General features: G+C 29.2%; 1 protein-coding gene across 1 annotated transcript; it reads left to right on the plus strand.

Annotated features, from left to right (window-relative positions):
• The first annotated feature begins 8,679 nt into the window (after nucleotides 1-8,679).
• LOC135955626 (mite allergen Der p 3-like) lies at nucleotides 8,680-9,483 on the plus strand. The gene has a single exon (XM_065505984.1). The coding sequence runs from the start codon at nucleotides 8,680-8,682 to the stop codon at nucleotides 9,481-9,483; it is 804 nt and encodes a 267-aa protein (XP_065362056.1).
• Nucleotides 9,484-19,448: the final 9,965 nt, after the last annotated feature.

Here is a 19,448-nt window from a genome sequence, read left to right on the forward strand (position 1 = left end):
TGAATTTTCTGTAATAATGGACATAAAAATATGAAATTAAGCGTATATGGTCCTAAGTGAGGGAGAATTATAGGGGGAGACTTTTTGATAATTTTTTTATTTCTAATGGTACTTTTTTGAATTTTCTATAACAATAGACTTTTTAGTACTTTTTCTTTATTCGAATGGTCCTTTTTGTAATTTCTTCACCAGTGAACCCAAAGCCATGAAATTAAGCTTATATGGACTCGAGTGAGTGGGAAACCACAAGTGGGGAATTTTTGGTACTTTTTATATATTCTAATGGTACTTTTTTAATTTTTTGTAATAATGGACATATAAATATGAAATTAGGCGTATATGGTCCCAAGTGAGTGAAAATTCAAGGGCATACTTCGTGGTACTTTTTCTTTATTCTCATGGGTACTTTTTTGAATTTCCTATAATAATGGACCTAGAGTTTCCAAAAAGAATTTCAAAACCGCGGTTTGGGTTTTGTGATAATTTTTTAAATATTATGTATTATAGAAACAAAATTAGTTGATAATATAGGAAATGATATACAAATCTAAAATTCAAACTTGACGGGTTATGGTTTAGTGAATGAGAATTTAAAAGTGATAATCAATGGTACTATTTCCTTATTGAAATGGTACTTTTTGAATATTTTATAATAATAAACCTAACAATTTTAAATTAGGAACACATTTTGCATTTTCTTTAATAATGGACCCAGAAATATGAAATTAGACATTTTCAATCAGATTCACAAAGTGAGACTTGATAGTACTATTTCTTTCTTCTAATTGGTGTGGCGAAGCGCACCGGGTCAGCTAGTTGATAAAGATAAAAGATCCAAAGTTCTTTTGTCATTAAAAAAATCTTTTCACGAAAATATTGTAAAAAAGGTCGAAAATAACAAAACCACTGTTGGTTGTGGTTCAAATGGGCAGGATGAAGAGATAAACAAAGCAACCTATTTAGTTGCGTTAGAATTGGCAAAACATTGTCGCCCATTCACTGATGGATGTTTTTTTTCAAAAAATTGTCTGTATCTGTTTTGGACAGCTTTGGGAGGGATGCGCAAAGGTTTTCTGATATTATTGGTTCATTACCATTGTCAGCCCAAACTATGTGCAGACGTACTGAAGAAATAAGTTAATTTCTTAAAAATAAAATAAACTAAAATATAATACTATTAATTGCAAATATTATTCTATATGTCTCGATGAAACAGCCGATATAAATGACATAAGTCAGTTGCTTATTTTTGTTAAAACTGTTGACAAAGATTTTAATGTCACAGAAGAAGTGGGAGCCCTTTGCTCTCTGCATGGAAATCCACCGGTATGGCAATATTTAATGCTGTTAATAAACAATTACTTTCATTTTCCAATTTAAAAAAACTGAGCAGTGTATGTACAGATGGTGCTCCTGTAATGGTTGGTAAAAAAGAAGGTTTTGTTGGTCAGTTGATGAAGAATAATATTAATGTCCCTAGCTTTCATTGCATTATATACCAGCAGACTCTCTTTTCAAAAGATGTAGCCATGATTCAAGCCATGAAAGCTGCAGTAAAAATTATGACCAAAATACGTAGCGGTCATAACTCATTAAGACATAGAAAATGTGTATCATTTTTAAAAGACCTTGAAGCAGACTACGGTGATTTACTTCTATATACAGAAGTGCGATGGCTAAGTAGTGGAAAGAGTTTGGAAAGATTATTTAACTTGAGAAAGGAAATGGACTTAGCTTTCTTATGCGATATGATATGTTATATGAACCAGTAAAATCTTTCCCTTCAAGGTCAAAACAAATTTATTACTGATTTAGTGCAAAATGTAAAACAGTTTCAACAACGGCTAGAATTTTTATATGATCAGCTTCAATCAGAAAATTTTACAAATATGCCTAAAACCAATGAGTTAGTTAAAGAATTCACAATTCTAGATTGTAAGTCTCAATTTTTGGACACGTTAAAAACTCTTAAGAAAAAGTATGAAGAACGATTTCATGATTTCAAAAAAATCGAAAACGAAATAGCCTTATTTAATGCTCCCCTGACGTGTAGAATTTCTGATCAAAATGCTGAGCTTCACGAAGAACTACATAGAATGAGATGTGACATTTGCATACCTCTTGACATAGGCATAGAATTTTGGAAACAAATCAGTGAAGAGAGTTATCCAAAAATATTGGATACTTACTATTTATCAAATTTATTCAATGTTTGGCTCAACATATAACTGCGAAGTTGCATTTTCGACTTTCAAAAATATTCTAACCAAACACAGAAACAGACTTTCCGATTATAATTTAGAAAGTCTCATGCGAATCAAATGTTGCCCTTATACAATTAATAAAGACGAGGTCATCAAATATCGGACTAATTAATATATACACTCAGGGATTTTTATTCTTTTTTTTTCAGAAATATTTGTTGTTTTTTATTTTTTTCCTCAGAAATATTTGTTTGATTTTTATTTTTTTTGTCAGGAATATTGTCAGATTATGATTTTTATTTTTTTGACAGACTTTGATTTTTATTTTTTTGACAGATTTAAAAATTAATTATTGAGTTTTATTTACATATATTTAGATAAAACTCAATAATTAATTTTTCTATCTGCCAAAAAATAAAAATCATAGTACATATGAAAAATATTTCTGACGAATAAATAATATACATATGTATATTTCTGACAAAACAAATACATTTTTTACTTTAAAAAAATCAAATAACTGAATTATTAAATATTCAAGTTTAAGAATTTATCTTGAAACAAAAATTAAAAAAAATGTTTTTCTTTTAAATAAAAACATTAACGTATACTTCATAAGAAATTTGGCTCAGTGTACACACATCGTTACACTAAAATACGAAGCAAATGTATTGTTGTGTGAGTTTGGTTAACAATGAACTCAGTGATGTTAACCGTACGGTAATTAAGTACTCCGTACGGTAGGCTGGTAATTTCTACATTTGTACGGTAATTTTAAAAAGTTTAAATTTTTAAGAATTATATCCCAAAAGTTATATTTCCATAATATTTCTGATTAAAATCTTATATATAAATAGGCCACACGTTTTTTTGTGGTACACTTTTAAATATGTTATTGTCCACCAATATTGATGAAACATACATGGTTTTAAAGGTTATTTACTCTAAATTAAAAAATTCGTTAATAATTTTTTCAATAAAAGTGGTAAAAAGCGTTTTAAAACCACTAGGCGATCCTAGTAATCATAAAATTTTGAGGATGATGATAACCAACTGCCGCCTCTATCTTTGATATTCAGTAAAACAGTCCTCATCTATGCATAGCTATGGTGTGAATTTCTTACAAACATGTTGTTTTTTGCTGTTTTATTTGCTATTTCTCTATGTTATACAATTAATCTTTTCAAATAATTAATTTTCAAATATTTTTTTGGAATAATTTCTTCTTGCAATTCATGTTTTCTTAATAATTTTTGAATTCTGAACATGAATTTTACATTTTTCAATCATTTAAAAAAATGAACTACCACGAAAATTTTTTACCTTTTTGTTTTTGGAAAATATAATTTTCATTGCATAAAAATTAATGGTTAAAGTTGGAGTTTGCTTAAAAAAGTGTGTACTTTTAAAGTGTTTTTATCTTATGTTGTATTATTAGGCGTTATCATAAATAAATCACGTTAAAAACTGACAGATGGCATAAATGAAATCAAAATAATTTAATTCTATTAAAATGCAAAATCCTCTATCTTATCATTTTTATACATGCACATTGAATATTTTGAGAAGAAACCCCCCTATTTATCATAAAGTCCCCAATAATGCAAAATTTTAAAAACCAATTTTATGTGAGATTCAGTAGTTGTTGTTTTAAAATAATAATTGTAGCATACCGAATTTTAATAACTCAAGTAATACGCGGAAAAAAAACAGTTTTTTGGATTTCCTGAAAAGTTTTGTTTTTTAAGATAGAGTGTTTTGAATATAGGCCATCGATATATTGAATTATAAAAATAAACCTGTTTCAATAAAAATATATTATTATTTTTGTACAAAACTTTAGATACGGTAATTTTACTTAAAAAACGGTAATTTTTTTAGGGCTGTACGGTAATCGAAATTAAAAAGTTAACATCACTGAATGAACTAGACATTGAAAATTATCTTTTACTTGGTGTATTTGTAGGACTTATAGAAAACAAAGCATTGAGTAAGTTTTCAGGCTTTCCAGATCACTTGTGAAATTTTCTAACCCCCCGTTGCCACATGCAAGTAATTACTTGTAAGTAATCAAGGCGAATTTATACACGGTGGTGGTAGTTCTACAAAAACAACAAATGGTCTTAACAAATGTCAAAAAACAGAAATTAAAAATTAAACAAATATGTATTAAAACTAAATATAGTGTAGATAATTGAATAGTGAGGGCTTTACTTATTTATGTAAACAATAAATATTTTGTTAATAAGCTTAGAATATGTAGATATTTAAATATAAAAACAAGCTTTGGCAGTTGTTAGAACCAAAAAGCGAAAAAAAAATTATCAGCTGTTTGACTGACTCCACCTTGTATAAATTCGCCTTGTAAGTAATGAATACGTATTATCATCGAAAAACACCGAAAAACCACAAATTTTTTTGTGTGTCTACACTATGCGTTGCAAGTTCATTTTAAAAATGTCGCCAACAACGAATGTTCTTGCAAAAATTGATATGTTGAACGAATTAAAAGAAAATATTAAGGGAAAGCCAGTATTGCCGTGTTGTCAATATTATGAAATTACTGAAAAAAATATTTTCGTTAATTTTTTTTTAATAAATTAAATTTATTTTTAAAAATATCATTAATTCTGTTGTTGTATATTTGTGTTTTATTTTTTTTTTTTTTTAAATACATAGAAAATCTGCTAATTTCTTTTACTAAGCTCTAGTAAATTGATATAAAACTCCTTCTTGGTAACACTGTTCCTTCATTTGTCATTTTGCTTGCGACAAGTGACAAAAATTTACTTAACCATATGGATACACGTAACTTTAGGAGCACTTTACACTCTCCAGGACAAAAAATAAGTTTGGGATTTTTTAGTTTATATTATTTTAAGACCTTTTTAATTATTTAAAATATTTTTTATAAGTTTTGTTATAGGTTTTATTCAAAAATTTTTTATTTAAAAAAAAAGATTTTTATTTTTTTTTTTTTTGGTCAAAAATTGATTTTTTTATTATACTAAAAATATACATAAATTTGTTTTTTTCTTTATGAAAACATATCAAGCACCTACAGAAATCTTCATTTTAATCCATTCCGTTAAAAGTTATAAGTTTTAAAAATTCCGAAAGCCGTAGGAATTTTTTAAAAGTTGCATGTATCCATATGGATACAAATTAACGTTTTGGTGTAAAAAATAAACAAACATTGTCATTTGAATTCACATGCTGATACGGTACAGACGTTTATTTTCATTTACGCTTGTACTTGTTGAAATAAAAAAATGCCTAGAAAAATAAATGATTCTGAAATTGAAAAAATTTTAACTAATTTCGTTGATTCCGATATTTCTGATGATGAAACGGAGGAATCAGATATTATTAATAATTTGTTTGATGCTTTTGAAAGTAATCAAAGTTTTATGTTGGAGGAGCTTTCTCGGCAGGGCCCATATGAAATAAATATATAAGATATTGATCTAGACAATGATAATAACCATCCTACTATATCTAAAGATATAGCAGAGCAAGGATGCTCAACAGGAATAGTTGAGAACAATCTTTCAACTTCTAAAAGTTTTGAACCGAAAAAAGTAGATCAATTTCGTTGGAAAAAGACAACGTGGGACTGTCCAGAAAATATTTTTTCAGAAACAGAGAAACAGAAAGTAAATAAATTACCTGTAGAATATTTTTTAGAGTATTTTAATGAAGATTTTCTTGGAAATATTGTTTCGTGGACAAACCAATTTTCTCTCATAAGAGATGGAAAATCTATAAATATGAGTTATGAAGAACTTCTAAAATTCATAGCGTTACAGATATTTATTGGTACAATTGGATATCCTAGATTAGAAATGTACTGGACAATTGGTACGGAAATCCCTTCGTTTCCAGACAACATGACTAGAACTAGATTTCACTTATTGCGCAATAATTTAAAATTTTCAGCAAATGATATTCAAAATGATAAATTATATAAAATCCGTAGCATTATAAATATGTTTACTCAAAAATCGTATTCTCTTCAAAAAGATGAAAATCTTAGTATTGACGAAATGATGGTTCCTTTCAAAGGAAGAACATCACTTAGGCAATTTATGCCAAAGAAACCTACAAAATGGGGTATAAAAATATTTTGTTTGTGTAGTTCGAATGGTATTGTTTATGATTTTTAAATATATCAGGGAAAAGGAACAATTATAAGTGAACCGTCTTTTGGATTTTGCTCAGATATAGTTATTCATCTTTCAAAAACTATATCTGAGCAAAATAATCACAAACTATATTTTCACAACTATTTCACAACATTAAATTTAGTTTTATATTTACGCGAAAAAGGAATTTGGTCAACAGGAACCATAAGAGGAAATAGATTTGGAAAAATTGATCTACAATCAGAAAAAGATTTTAAAAAACAAGGCCGTGGAAGTTTTGATTATCGCATAGAGCGGTCAAACAATATATTTCTTCTGAGGTGGCTTGACGGAGGAATTGTTCAACTAGTGTCTTCAATTCATGGTTCTGAACCCCTAAATTCAGTGCGCCGATTTTCCGTCGTAGAAAAAAAAAATATTGAAATAACACAGCCAAAAATAGTAGCCGAGTACAACAAAAATATGGGTGGCGTAGACAAAATGGATTTCCTTCTGTCTTTGTACAGAATTTCGATTAGATCTACAAAGTGGACTCTAAAAATTTATGATCATTTCATTGATATGGCTATTTGTAACTCTTGGTTAGAGTACAAAATGGACAACGAACACAATAATATCAAAAATAAATGTATGGACTTATTGAGCTTTCGCAATGACGTTGCAAATGGCCTCATTGCTCGATCCAATCAGCAAGCATGCTCTCGTAAACGTGGGCGTCCAAAAGCGTGCTCAAATGATATTTCAGTAAGTCCTTCAACATCCGGTAAAAGTCGAAAAATAACTCCAGCAAATTCTGTGCGATATGACGGAAACCAACATTGGCCGGAACATGTGACTGATAAAGGCAGATGTAAATATAAGGACTGTAAGGGTCAAACAAGATATAAATGTTCCAAGTGTGATGTTCTTCTATGTGTACCGAATGGATCCAGAAATTGTTTTAAGGATTATCATTATTTATCGATGGAATAAATTATATTTTATTATATTTTATGTATTAATCAAAATTGTATTTATGTTTTTTAACTGCATGAATTATTTATTTTTATTTTATACCAAAAATTTATCTTATGTTTATAAATAAAAAAATAAATAAAAAAAAACTTTAATATCAAATTAATAAAATTTTTGCATTTTTCTTTCCCTTATAGTAAATTTGTATCCATATTTGTAACACATTTGGGGTAAAAATTTTTAAAATTTTTTTAATGATTATTGTTTCTAGGGTCAATAGTAGCATAAATCCAAAAAATTAGATTTTTTGAACCTGCCAATAAAAACTTGTAGCGAAAGGGTTAAAAATTAATTCTCTTGTAAGCTGAGCTGTAAGTAAGAAAGATGCGATTGTGTTAGTAAAAAACTGTGAGTGTATTGAGTTTTTCGAACTTGCACTTACATGTGGCAACGGGGGATAAATATAAAAAGTTTTCTAAAATAGTTGGAGTATTTGTTTTAATTATTTTTTTTGGATTTTAAATATTTTTTAAAGTTTTTAATACACTAAAACTCATAAAACACACTTTTAGAAAAAACCGGCTATTCGAGGAGAAAATCCCGGTTTCTTCGATATTCGAAATGTGAGCTTTTCAAAATACCCGAAACCGACCTTAGCATAAAAACCGGTTATAACCGGTTATTAAATACCGAGCCGATCACCCTAATATATACGCAATATCTAATATAAACACATTTAAATTATAAACACTTCCATTTTCGTTCCTTTTGTTGATTCTTCGAAACCTACAGTATTTTTTAGGAAGTTGTTTAAAGAAGAAAACCGATTATTCGTCAATAAAAGCTGATAGATCTTTGAAATGTAAAAAACCGGTTGACCGGTTTTGGATATAGAGTATGTATGTTTAAAATTTGTATCGTGATGCGAAATTGAAAATAATAATCGACTTTGTGTATGAAAAATCGACTTTAGTTCTTTTGTACAATAGTATGGCTGAATTTTGATTAAAGTCGACATTATTTTAAAATATAACTTTTGTTTTATCCGTTATCGATTGGTACAACATATAAAAAATGGTTCGGTAGGGTGTTAGAAAAATATTACTGTGTTAAAACTTCAAATATAACTGTGATTTTTGTATTTTTCGAAATTCATTAATTTAGCAGATATTTAAATCAACAAAATTATGCAGATAAGGAATGTATAATAAGAAGCAATTTTTAATTAATATAAATTAACACAATATTTGTCAATATGACATTTCTTTTAAACTTAATTTAGCTTGTTCCTCTTAAATATTTAAATGATTGGTGAAAGTTTTCCATTATATTTTGTATAAATCAGGCAAAAGTTTCATAGAAATATTTAGTGTATCATGAATCGTCTGTGGTATTGTAAACTTTTAACAACTCACCTTGTTATCGTACTGTTGTTGAGTAGAGTAGAAGCAGGCAGTAAACAAAATAATCGAGTTATAGGCGGAATAGTTGTGAATGAAACTAGTGCTGGATGGCATGTTGCTGTTATATACAAAAGAGCCTTAATTTGTAGTGGATCTTTGTTGCGGAGAAGTATTGTACTCACTGCAGCCTCTTGCATCATTGATTTGAACTACAATGATTTGGTAATTAGAGGTGGAAGTATACATTTTAAAATGGGTGGACAAATTCGTGAGATACGCCAAACTGCTGTTCATCCCGAATTTAAACCAGGCAAAAACTCTTATAATATTGCTCTCATCAATTTGCGGAGACCACTAAGTAATAATAATGGCAATATAAAGACTTTACGAATACCTACAGCAGAATCCATAGATTTGCCATCAGCAATATCTGTTTATGGTTGGGGTATATCAAGCTTTCACACTGGCAATTATCTTACAAAGAAACTAAGAGTGGCCAAGTTTAAAGTTTACTCAGATAGAAAGTGTTTGCATTATCTGCCGAACGCAGATACAGAAAATATTAAAAATCTTATTTGTATGGGCGATCGAACAAAAATAGTTGATATTTGCAATGATGATATTGGAACCGCAGCTATAAATACACAGTATAACACGGTATATGGTATTGTATCGACCACTGGAGCCTGCACTGAAAATCATACCATTATAGCTACGCGCGTAGCACCGCACTCGTCATGGATCAATAGTGTTTTAACCGAATGGCAAAGAACTTAAAATCTGAAATATACTTTTTACATACTACATATATGTATATTTTATTACGATTGTCTATAAATTGGCATCAATTCTTTAACAATTAAATTATAAAATAAATTTCACAAATATTTTTAAAAAACATTTCAACATACTACATATTCATTTCAACCTCACATATGGGCAAATTCAGTACAGAATAGAATAAACACATAGGAGGGAAGGAGAGAGAAATTTTAATGATCAATATGTGACAATAAAATATTTTTCTGATTAGGGGTTATATAGGGGACCGATTTGGAACCAATCGTTACAAAAAATGGTAGATATATTTAAGTTAGGGTTTATAATTTCCCGACCTTTTTTGATTAACGGGAATCGGGATTTTTTTTTCTACATTCAAATAAACAGGAGGGGGTTTGGATGACTTGGGTAATGTTGAGGGGTTAGCTGTCTCATCTTGCAAAATATAAAATCTGTTATCGGTAGTTTTCCTATACATTTCCCTATATTTAGGTACTTTGGCGGTTGATGCAACTTTTGAGGATTTTGGGCTTTTGTGCACTACTTTTGGGCTAACCATTTTTAGGTATTGCTCCCGGTAATGTACCTATCAATTCCCACTTGCATTTGTGGTTTTTGGGCTGACCATTTTTAGGTATTGCTCCAGTGCTATGGTTAATTGGGTTTGCACTTAGGTTTCCAGGCAACCACGAAATGAAAGAAAAGAATAGCAGTTCACGTGGGTCCAAGCAATGGTCCCTTTGTGTTAATTGGGTTTGCACTTGCTGTGAAGGTTTTTACATTAGAGGGTGAATTATTTAGCATAAAAATAAATGTTTAAAGAAAAGACTATCGAAGGAGGTTTTGAAAAATATATGATTTATGGGAGAAAACGCAAAAAATATTGTACATTATCCCCTTGTAAACTTGTCAATAGTTGATATCTGTATGCATAGAAGAGTGCAGAAAGTTGTGCGAAACAAAGGACGGTGTACTGGATAATAGTCTTAATTTAATATGTTCTTATATTTTTAAAGAAAACAATAATTAGTTTTTGATTAATTTGTTTTTACTTGAAACGTATCTATAATTATGAGCATCAAAATTTAATTTAATTGAAAATTTAAACAAATTGGCAATTAAAACAAAAATTGGTATTAAGTAATTCTGAAGTGTTTGTTTCGTTTTTAATTTCCTATTTACTTTTGATATACATAAGTATATCCCACTCGCATCCCACTAAGCCACCAAATAGGTCTTTAAGGAAAACAACTAAGCTTTTATTTGAACAAAAAAAAGTTAAAAAAGGGCCCATTTTGGAAAAAAAATTAAATTTTGCAAAACAAAGTCTAAAACTGTATGTCTTGAGTTACAAAATATTTATTTTGTAGATATCCCACTCGCATCCCTTTAAGCGATCAAAAAGGTCTTCAATCATATATCGTGAGTTCAAAATATTTATTTTGATATATATACCACTCGCATCTCTCTAAGTGACCAAATAGGTCTTCAAGGAAAATATCTAAGCTTTCTTTTGAGAAAAAAAGGCCCATTTTGAAAAAAAGTCAAAAAATTTTTGATTTCGGTAAAAAAATATCGAACATATTTTTTTTTAAAGGTTGAATATTTGGGACAAATTTTTGCTAAGAACAATAGGTGATAAGTTACTTGGGCGAGAAAAAACACCTGCTTGGCCAAAACGTCAAATTTTGACCCCCTCTAACTCAGAGAGTTCTCGACCGTTCTTGTTGAAAAATTGTATAGAACTAACCTTGATGCTAATTTCATGCCGATCGGAAGACATCGATTTCAAAAGTTGGTTCACTTGACATGAACATATATTTTTATACCCTCCATCACCACAAGTGGTGAATGAGAGTATATATAAGTTTGTCGTTCCGTGTGTAACATTCAGAAATAATTATCTAAGACCCAACAAAGTATATATGTACATATATTATTGATCTAAGTCGATTAAGCCATGTCTGTCCGTCTCACAGTACGTTCAAAGGCACCTTTGTCTAGCCAAAAGTCGAAAAATGATCCACAAATTTGTATATGGGGGTTTTTGGGGTTGCTGATTACGAATCCGTTATCAGAATTAGCAAATTCAAAATGGCCAACCTAATATGGCGTCATTTCATACGACAAAAAATTAAATGAATTTGCTAATTGATTAAAAGTTTTTGTTTTGATATTATTAGGGTATATAATTGAAAATTTATTAAAAACTAGCTGACCCGGTGCGCTTCGCCACCCCAATTAGAAGAAAGAAATAGTACTATCAAGTCTCACTTTGTGAATCTAATTGTAAATGTCTAATTTCATATTTCTGGGTCCATTATTATAGAAAATGCAAAATGTGTTCCTAATTTAAAATTGTTAGGTTTATTATTATAAAATATTCAAAAAGTACCATTGCAATAAGGAAATAGTACCATTGATTATCACTTTTAAATTCGCATTCACTAAACCATAACCCGTCAAGCTTGAATTTTAGATTTGTATATCATTTCCTATATTATCAACTAATTTTGTTTCTATAATACTTAAGATTTAATAAATTATCACAAAACCGAAACCGATCGATTTTTAATTTTTTAAAACCGAAACCGCGGTTTTGAAATTCTTCGATTTTTTGGAAAGTCTAGGTCCATTATTATAGGAAATTCAAAAAAAGTACCATTAGAATATATAAAAAGTACCAAAAATCCCCCACTTGTGGTTTCCCACTCACTCGGGTCCATATAAGCTTAATTTCATGGCTTTAGGTTCATTGGTGTAGAAATTACAAAAAGTACCATTCGAATAAAGAAAAAGTACCAAAAAGTCTCCCCTAGAATTCTAACTCACTTAGGACCATGTATGCTTAATTTCATGTTTTAAAGTCCATTGCTATAGAAAATTAAAAAAAGTACCATTAGAATAAACAAAAAGTACCATGTGGTATCCGCTTGAATTTTCAATCACTTAGGACCATATACGCTTAGTTTCATATTTAGGTCCATTATATTATAGAAAATTCAAAAAGTACCATTAGAATATAGAAAAAGTACCAAAAAGCACCCACTTGTAGTTTCCCACTCACTCGGTTCCATATAAGCTTTATTTCATGTTTCTAGGTTCATTGGTGAAGAAATTACAAAAAGTACCAATCGAATAAAGAAAAAGTACCACAAAGTCTCCCCATAGAATTCTCACTTACTTAGGACCATATATGCTTAATTTCATGTTTCTAAGTTCATTGTTATAGAAAATTCAAAAAAGTACTATTAGAATAAACAAAAAGTACCAAAAAGTCTCCCCCTAGAATTCTCACTCACTTAGGACCATATATGCTTAACTTCATATTTCTATGTCCATTATTACAGAAAATTCAAAAAGTACCATTCGAATATAGAAAAAGTACCAAAAAGCAGTCACTTGTAGATTCCCACTCACTCCGGTCTTAATTTCATGTTTTTAGGTTCATTGGTGAAGAAATTACAAAAAGTACCAATCGAATAAAGAAAAAGTACCAAAAAGTCTCCCCCTAGAATTCTCACTCACTTAGGACCATATATGCTTAATTTCATGTCTCTAAGTCCATTGTTATAGAAAATTCAAAAAAGTACCATTAGAATATAGAAAAAGGACCAAAAAGCCCACACTTGTGGTTTCCCACTCACTCGGTTCCATATAAGCTTTATTTCATGTTTCTAGGTTCATTGGTGAAGAAATTACAAAAAGTACCAATCGAATAAAGAAAAAGTACCAAAAAGTCTCCCCCTAGAATTATCACTCACTTAGGACCATATATGTTTAATTTCATGTTTCTAAGTCCATTATTATAGAAATTTCAAAAAAGTACCATTAGATGAACAAAAAAGTACCTATAGTACAGTTCACACATTTTGGTACCTAAATATTATGCCCTATTCCTAACACTAACTTCACTCAAATAAATATCAGCTAACTTTAATGTCGATAACTGAATTAATTTAAAATTTTAAAAAAGTACCATTAGGAGAAAAGTACCAATTTCCCTTTTCTTACTTGAACACCCCTCAAGTTTGAAATTTAAAAATATTCCATTTTGCCAAAATTGTTTATGCTACAGGCATGTATCAAAATATTAAAATCTATGTTAATGTGCCCAAGAATAAATATGTTTTAAAAAAAGTACCAAACTGTTTACCCGGATTTGGCCCAATATACACCTTGGTACTCGAGTTCCAAATAACACGCTGTTAGTTAATTTTTGTATGAATCCAGGAACCAACGATAAAAAAAAATTATCAAAATTGGATTAATAATTTCAAATATAATGTATTTTCCCGATTTTATCCCCTTTTTGGTACCTATTTTATCCCCATTGAGGTGGTACAATTTCATTCAAATAAATTTCTGTAACGTGGTGGGAGCTCATAATAAAATATTCGTATGTCTATGTCAAATTATAGAAAAACATATTTTATGAAAAAGTACCAAAAATTAACACAATTTTTATCCCTTAAAGGTTCGAATTTCCAAAAAGTACCAAACTTATATTTTTTATTTTTTGTTAATTAAAGAATACGATTTAAAATTTGTTTCTATGTTTATTGGTTTAAAAGATACATAGGGTGCAAAAAAAGTACCAAAATACAGTTTTTACCCGTTTTCTCCCCAAAAAGTTTCGAATTTCCAAAAAGTACGAAACACCTGTCAGCTTATTTTTTAAATGGAGTAACATGCTATTTTAAGTTTTTTTGTATCTTTATTAGTTTTGAAGATATAAGGTTACCGAATTTACCCGTTTTTACCCTTTTTTACCCCCTAAACGTTCGAATTTCCAAAAATCCCTTCTTATCGGATCGTTTTGGGGAGGGAGGAACCCACAGTTAAAATTTCGTGATTCTAGCTTCAGCCGTTTGGGCTGTGCGATGATGAATCAGTCAGTCAGTCAGTCAGTCAGTAACGTTACTCTTTTATATATATAGATTAACAAATTTACAATGGTGAAATGCAATATGGCGATGTTAGAGTGCATTCAACAAATACATGCATACACATTTGTGTAGCTCTACCTTAGTACACGTTTTCGAGAGTTTACTGTATATTGTGGTGTTGTATTTTATGTTATTTCATGTACTTTAAAGCGTACCACCTTACAAGCAAAAAAAAATGCTCCGTAAACCCTCTGTAAGTATTTTTGCAAGGCAGTTATCAACAAAAATTTAATTTTTGTTTGCAGAACGTAGGGCAACTTGCAAATATGTGCAGCTGAATTTTGTTTTATTTGTTAAATAATACTTTGACTTATTACCTCCAATAGCTTAGAGAGCAGGAAAAAACTTTCACTAAATCACATAAATTTTGTTTAACAAATTAATAACACTGTGCATCAAATTTCGGGTCATTAAATCTTTCCCGAATGAGACCAACGGAAAGTGATAGTAGAACATCAGTAGACCAAAACCCCCAAAGTTAGCTCGTATTTTAAAGTTATGCGCCTTTAAAGTTCAGCTTTTTTGAGTAAAAATTTTTCATATATATTTATTTTTTAAAATTTAATTTGTATTTTTTTTACATAGTTTATATAAAAATGAACTACATTATATAGTTCGAGATCTTTTCTGCTCTGGTGGATGCTCTGTAGAACCAGAATTTGAAGTAGACAAATTTTGTAGTTCACTTCCTGTGTTTTCTTCTCCTTCAGCATCGTAATGCAAGTTCTTGCTCCACCAACAAATTTCCGCTAATACAGCATCGGGAGACTTTTTTCCTCGATATCTGCAAAATTTGTGTTAAAATGTATTGGGAAAAAAAATATATGTATGTATATTAAAAATTACCTCATTTCAAATGGCATTGCAATTTGGTGGTACTGTTCACCTTGTTCATCTGATTCGGTCGCTAGTTGCTGACCGAAGTAGTCTAGATGATGATGTAGGTAATGAATTTTGAGCGACATATTAACGCCTATTTTAGAAAAAGCATTCATCATTGCGTTAACAGATCTCTGATAGCTGTCAGACCTATTTTTACCCAACAACCCGCCAATATCCTCTTTGATTGATTGCCAAGCAATCAGTTCGTTTTTATTTAAAATATTATCAAATTCCTGATTTTTGACCAGCTTCCGAATGTCTGGACCATTCACAACACCTAAAGGAAGAAAAGTTATAAAAATATATATATTTTAATCAAGAAAAATATACTCATTTTAAATGTCTTACCTTCTCTTAATTTACTTTCAGTGAGTCGGGGGAAAATTTTTGCTAAAGTAGTGTAAACTTCATCCCTCTTAACCACAGTTTTCAGAAAACTTTTTACTATATCGAGTTTTATATGTAATGGTGGTAATAAAACTTTGTCTTGAGGTACCAGGGGATCTTCAATGACGTAGGCATTCGCATGTTTGCTTAATTCCCTACACTTCCATTCATGATTTGCAGACATCACTCCTTTTTAGAAACATTTTAGGTTTACAAGATTATATCAATAAATATTTTGAACTTTTTAACTATTATTCCAGTTTTTTTAATAATATTTTATTCTGATTTGAAAATTGTTTACGCTAAGAGTTGCATTTCTAATATTGATTTGAGTTGTATTTATAGTAGAGATGCATTTTTTGCACCATAACCGTTAAATTTAAATAAATTAAATTGTAAAAATACAAGTCTAAAAGTATTGAGTAACTACTAGGGTATTCGAATTATTCTATTTTTCTCTTCTTCGAATAAAACGAATAATTCGAATAAGAGATTTTAATTTGTTCGAATAATTCGATCACACGTTTAAAATTAATCGAATTATCCGAATAATTTAATTTTTTTAAAGAAGTAAAGAAAACAAAAAAAAATAACTTTAAAGTTAACAATTCAATTATTGATAATGTTAAAAAACATTCAAAAACAAAGTCCATCATTAAATTTTCAACAGAAATATTCTGATCAGATTAACTCCCGAACAATCTACAAAAAAATTGACTAGCAAAACCTTTATTTTCCGTTTTGGAGCTATGCTTTAAAAACTTTGAGCTAGTTGGACGTGATCCTGAATTCAAATACAATATAAACGTATTAAGAACTTTTTTATGTCGTTCCTTAATTCGGGGAACGTGGCTAATTTCAAGTCAGGCAGTGCATGATTGATGCATTTACAAATACGCAAAAAGTTTATTACCATGTTAGACAAAGATGTTTAACGATGTTCAAAATCACGTATAAAGCTACGTTTACACGATTGTCAGATCATACAACGTTGTCAGAAAAATGCTCAGAAAATTATTAACACAACCATGTAATCTTATGTTGAAACATATGGTTGTTAACCATTTATTGAACATTTTTCTCTATCACATTCAACTCCACTTTAATCTAAGTTAAAATTTAAATTATTAATTGCGATTCTTCTAATATTTCGCCAGCTAAATAACAAATATCCTAAGTTAAAAATTTTGAAAGATTTGTTTTTAGAATTGTAACTTCTTGCAGTAATATTTATATATTTATAGAAGGAGCTATCGGAACACTCATCTACAGTGATCGAAAGTTCCTTTGTCTTTAGTTAGTTGTCGAATTTCAAAACAATACAATTTTTGTGAGTCATTATTAGTTATTTAATTTTAAGCAATTTAATAAATTTAAATATACATATATGAACACTTATTCGTTTTATTCGATTATTCTACATAAAATTGTTCGAATTATTCGTTATTCGAAAATAGCCATTTTTAAATTGTTCGATGAATTATTCGTAAGAAATTATTCGATTAATCGAACGATCATTAGTCGAATGAATACCCTAGTAACTACTTTTGAGTATTGAGTACTCAAACAATATGGCAAATACTCGATACACGATACCCACTACTCAATACTTTTACAGCAATATTCAGCAATTCTCCAAAAATTGGTAATTGCGTATCTAAGTACCAAAAACTATAAAAATAAAAAAATAAATCTAAATAAATAGATTATTCATAAAATATATGTGAACAATTTTTACTCAAAAAAGCTGAACTTTAAAGGCGAATATCTTTAAAACACGAGCTAACTTTTAAAAACCCTTTGGGGGTTGTGGTATACTAATTATCTACTTTCATTTCCCGTTGGTCTCTTTCGGGAAAGATTTTCTTGTTGCACAGTGTTATATGTATTCGCCTTGATCCTGGCAAACTCAATCATTAACGGAAAAATGTTAACATCATCTGATTTTAAGCTAATTGTCGATGACTATATAGTAGGGTATTCAATTAATCGGGTTTCTGGTTTAATCGGTTAATCGAGCAAATAATTAATCGGTGTTTAGATTTATTCGGTTAATAATCGGTTAATTTAAAATTATTCGATTAACCGAATAATTTCTGTTTTAATCAGAGACCGCAAATAACGGTTATCCAGAAAATTTGAAATCAAAAAATCACTATGTTAGAGTCAACTGAGACATATACTCTTACATACCAATAGATTCGTATTGACGTGATCTTTCAGAATCTATGGTGATATTAAAAAAATGATCCCAACTCCAAAGTTAACAGTTATTTTTCAACGTAAAAATAAAAGTTCCGATGAAACTGTTGAAAAAAGAGTTTGAAATATCCGTCATAAATAAAAGTCTTTTGAGGACTTTTATTTTTTCCGTCAGAAAAAAAACTCATTTGAGGACTTTTATTTTTTCCGTCATAAAATAAAAGTCATTAGAGGACTTTTATTTTTTCATATAGTTTTATCAGTTTTCAAAAAAGTATATTATTTTTTGTATGAGAGCGTTTTTTTGTTGTAAACATCAAAATTAAAATTCATGTTTTCCGGTATTTTTGACAAGTAAAAATTTGGGATAAATATAAATTAGAAAAATATTAACATCAACTATTTATATTTCAAAAATCGCATGATTTGTTGAAAATTTATTTAAGAAATAGTAAAATGTCATAAAACATTCAAGGACGTTTTTCTCGAAACGACTTTGTTTTGAATTATGACGCTGTTGCAGCAAATGAACGATATGTGTATTTTTAGGGTTTTAGTGAGATCTTCTGAAAAAATCTTTTAAATAAAGAATATAATTTAAATGTTTTCCTATTAAACGATTTTTTTTCTTTAGATTTAATACAACTTTTTTTGGAAAAAAAATCTATCGCTGATTGTATATGTTGGCGAATAAAATCCTTAGTTATACCAAAAGACTCATTTCCAAAAAAAACTTTCGTCTATACATGTAAATACTAACATAGTTTCAAATACATGTAAATTAAATATGTCAGTTGTTATACTCACTAAACATGTTTATTGGATGTTCAAAAATATATCTAATTTTAATTTGAAATTTGTATTTGAATTGAAACGGAAAAATAAATCGGTTAATCGAAACAAATTAATCGGTTTATTTGTTATTTGAAAATCAGCAATTTTAAATTATTCGAACAGTTAAACGTCCAAAATTAATCGGTTAATCGATTGAATACCCTACTATATAGGGAATTTCCTCAGGAAGAGCTGGTTTCGGTGAGTTTATAGAAATAGTTGTTTATGTAAACATTTATGTATGAATAATGCTTGTAGAATATGTTGAATAAATTTTGTTAATATTCAAAAAAATTTAAAAATCTTTTATTTAATTTTCTGAACGCAGCTGGTAAAATAATAAGCTTACGTTCAGTAATGAAGAAATTGAACGCAAACTCTCGTTCAGTATTGCGAAAATAAACGAATATGAGTAAAACCTGAACTCCCGTTTACTTTTGCACAAGCAGAACTCTATATAGTAAAAAGCTGAACGTTTTATTCGGTTTTCTACTACAGGCATAATGGGTGCAAAAAACCTAATAAATATTCCGATAAATTAAACGTTTGTTCAGTTTTTTATTATTTAATATTTTCTGTGTGCATATAATGAAAACCCGGATTCATAAGCTAAACCCGTATTCGGCTCTAAGAGATTCTTCACACTCAGATTGGAAGCTTTGATACTCTCATATCGTATTCACAAATAGAGGTTGAATGTTTAAGTTT

The sequence above is a fragment of the Calliphora vicina genome, chromosome 3 (assembly GCF_958450345.1).
Source record: "Calliphora vicina chromosome 3, idCalVici1.1, whole genome shotgun sequence".
Lineage (NCBI taxonomy): Eukaryota > Metazoa > Arthropoda > Insecta > Diptera > Calliphoridae > Calliphora > Calliphora vicina.